Below are 2,303 nucleotides of genomic sequence, written 5' to 3'. Positions count from 1 at the left end.
CTACCAGCATCAGGAAACAGTCCTCCATAAAATGCGCTGCACACATCTGAATATTTGGGTTGAACTGTTCTGGAATGGTGTTGTAAATACAACTTAACCACTAGCACGGATCAGCTCCAGGCATGACGAAGCGGATATCATCCTCTTTTGGAAGGCCAACCAAAGTAGTTCGCTTTCACAACAAAATACAGCGTCTTCACGACATGGCGGCAGGGGCAACAATACTACAGCGAGAATAAAAGTTACGCCTTCTTTCTTTGCGTGAACATTTGGGTGGCGTTATGCAAATCTTCCCACACAGTGACATAGACATGTGGGGGCGTGTTTAAACGAGGCGTTTTAGGAGGGCGTGGACCAGTCTTAACTTTTATAAAGAATATCTCTTTGGGTTTGAGACTTTAGTCTTTGCAACTTTAGAGATCTTATCTATGCACGAACAGCTTGTAACACTGCAAAGAGAAAGGAAATTTTGAAATGGCATCATATGACCCCTTTAAAATTCAACATTATACAAAATCATAAGTTTGAGGTCAGTAAGAGCTTTCTAAGGATATAATTTTATTCAGCTAGGATGCATTAAATTGATCAAAAGTGACAATAAAGACATTTATAATGTTACAAAAGTTTTCTGTTTCAAATAAATGCTGTTCTTTTGAGCTTTCAATTCATGAAAGTATCCTCAAAAAAATTTTTTTTTTCAAAAATATTAAGCAGCATGACAATAAGAAATGTTTCTTAAGCACCAAATCAACATTCAGAATGATTTCTGAAGGATCACTGAAGACTAATGGAGAGTAATATCTGCTGAAAACTTATATTTGCCATCACAGAAAGAAATTACATTTTAAAATACATTAAAATAGACAACAGTTATTTTAAATAATAATATATTACTGCTTTTACAGCATTTTCATCAAATAAATGCAGCCTTAGTGCAGATAAGACACTTCTTTCAAACAGATTTAAAAATCGTATCGACTCCAAACTTTTGAATGGTAGTGAATATAATATATACACTGCAGTGCTTTCGTGAACTCACGTTGGGCCCTGAGCAATCAAGGTGATGAGGAAGTTCATGTCATCTATGAAGGTGGCAAGATCTGGACCGGGGTGGTTCAGAGGCTGGTGTTTATCAGCAGATGCTGCATCTTTGTAGACATAGATAACACCATCCTTCATGCGAGCGACGTAGCCGAGGTTAGGTGGGAAGTCCTTTGTGCAGAAAGGATCCTCACCAGACTTAGGAGGAGAGGTGAAGACTGCAACACAACAGTTATGCTATATTTCACTGAATTCAACAAACACAATCATTCTTCAGTTACCAAACACAACATTTTCTTTTACAATGAAAGAGTAAAAAAGAAGTAAAAGTGTTAAGTCAGCTATATGTTAAAGGGATAGTTTACCCAAAAATTAAAATTCTGTCATTAATTACTCACCCTCATGTCATTCCAAACCAGTAAGACTTTCGTTCATCTTCGTTCATCTTCAGAACACAAATTAAGAGATAATCAGTGACTTAAAGTGTTAGTTCACACAAAAATGAAAATTCTGTCATTAATTACTCCCCCTTGTGTCGTTCCACCCCCCTAAGACCTTCGTTCATCTTCAGAACACAAATTAAGATATTTTTGATCAAATCCGATGGCTCAGAGAGGCCTCCACTGACAGCAACACCACCCAAGATCCATAAAGGTACTAAAGACGTCGTTAACAGTCAACGTGGCTACAGTGGTTCTACAATAATTTTATGAAGCGACGAGAATACTTTTTGTGCGCAAAAACAAAACAAAAATAATAACTTCATTCAGCAATCTCTTCTCTTCCCTGTCATTATCCTTACGCGGTTAACGCAGTAAGCACAGTGAAGGCTTCTGTGTTCCACGTCCGAACGTCGGCTCATTATTGGCCAAAGCTGCACATGTGAGCAGCGCGACGCATGCATGTGATGCTGATGCAGGAGCCGTCCAATAATGAGCCGGCGTTCTGACGTAGAACCTGGAAGCGCTCGACGTAAACAACGTATGAGAATGACACAGAAGAGAAGAGCTTGTTGAATAAAGTTGTTATTTTTGTTTTGTTTTTGCGCACAAAAAGTATTCTCATCACTTCATAAAATTATTGTAGAACCACTGTAGTCATGTCGACTGTTTTAACGACGTCTTTAGTACCTTTATGGATCTTGAAAGTTTGGGTGGCATTGCTGTCAATGGAGGCCTCTCTGAGCCATCGGATTTGATCAAAAATATCTTAATTTGTGTTCTGAAGATGAACGAAGGTCTTACAGGTTTGGAACGACATGA

General features: G+C 38.3%; 1 protein-coding gene across 4 annotated transcripts in view; it reads right to left on the bottom strand.

The window, feature by feature from the left end:
• LOC107664993 (AMP deaminase 1-like) overlaps positions 1–2,303 on the bottom strand; it is a 37,373-nt gene that overhangs the window by 8,552 nt on the left and 26,518 nt on the right. For all 4 annotated transcript variants that reach the window (XM_016455700.1, XM_016455701.1, XM_016455702.1 and 1 more), the window contains one exon: positions 1,040–1,259. In XM_016455700.1, the coding sequence (XP_016311186.1) occupies positions 1,040–1,259 (220 nt within the window). The remainder of the gene's footprint in view (positions 1–1,039; positions 1,260–2,303) is intronic.

The sequence above is a fragment of the Sinocyclocheilus anshuiensis genome, unplaced genomic scaffold, assembly GCF_001515605.1.
Source record: "Sinocyclocheilus anshuiensis isolate Anshui unplaced genomic scaffold, SAMN03320099.WGS_v1.1 scaffold363, whole genome shotgun sequence".
Taxonomy (NCBI): Eukaryota; Metazoa; Chordata; class Actinopteri; order Cypriniformes; family Cyprinidae; genus Sinocyclocheilus; species Sinocyclocheilus anshuiensis.
Note: the sequence above shows the minus strand (reverse complement) of the source record. Positions and strands in the feature narration are given on the sequence as shown.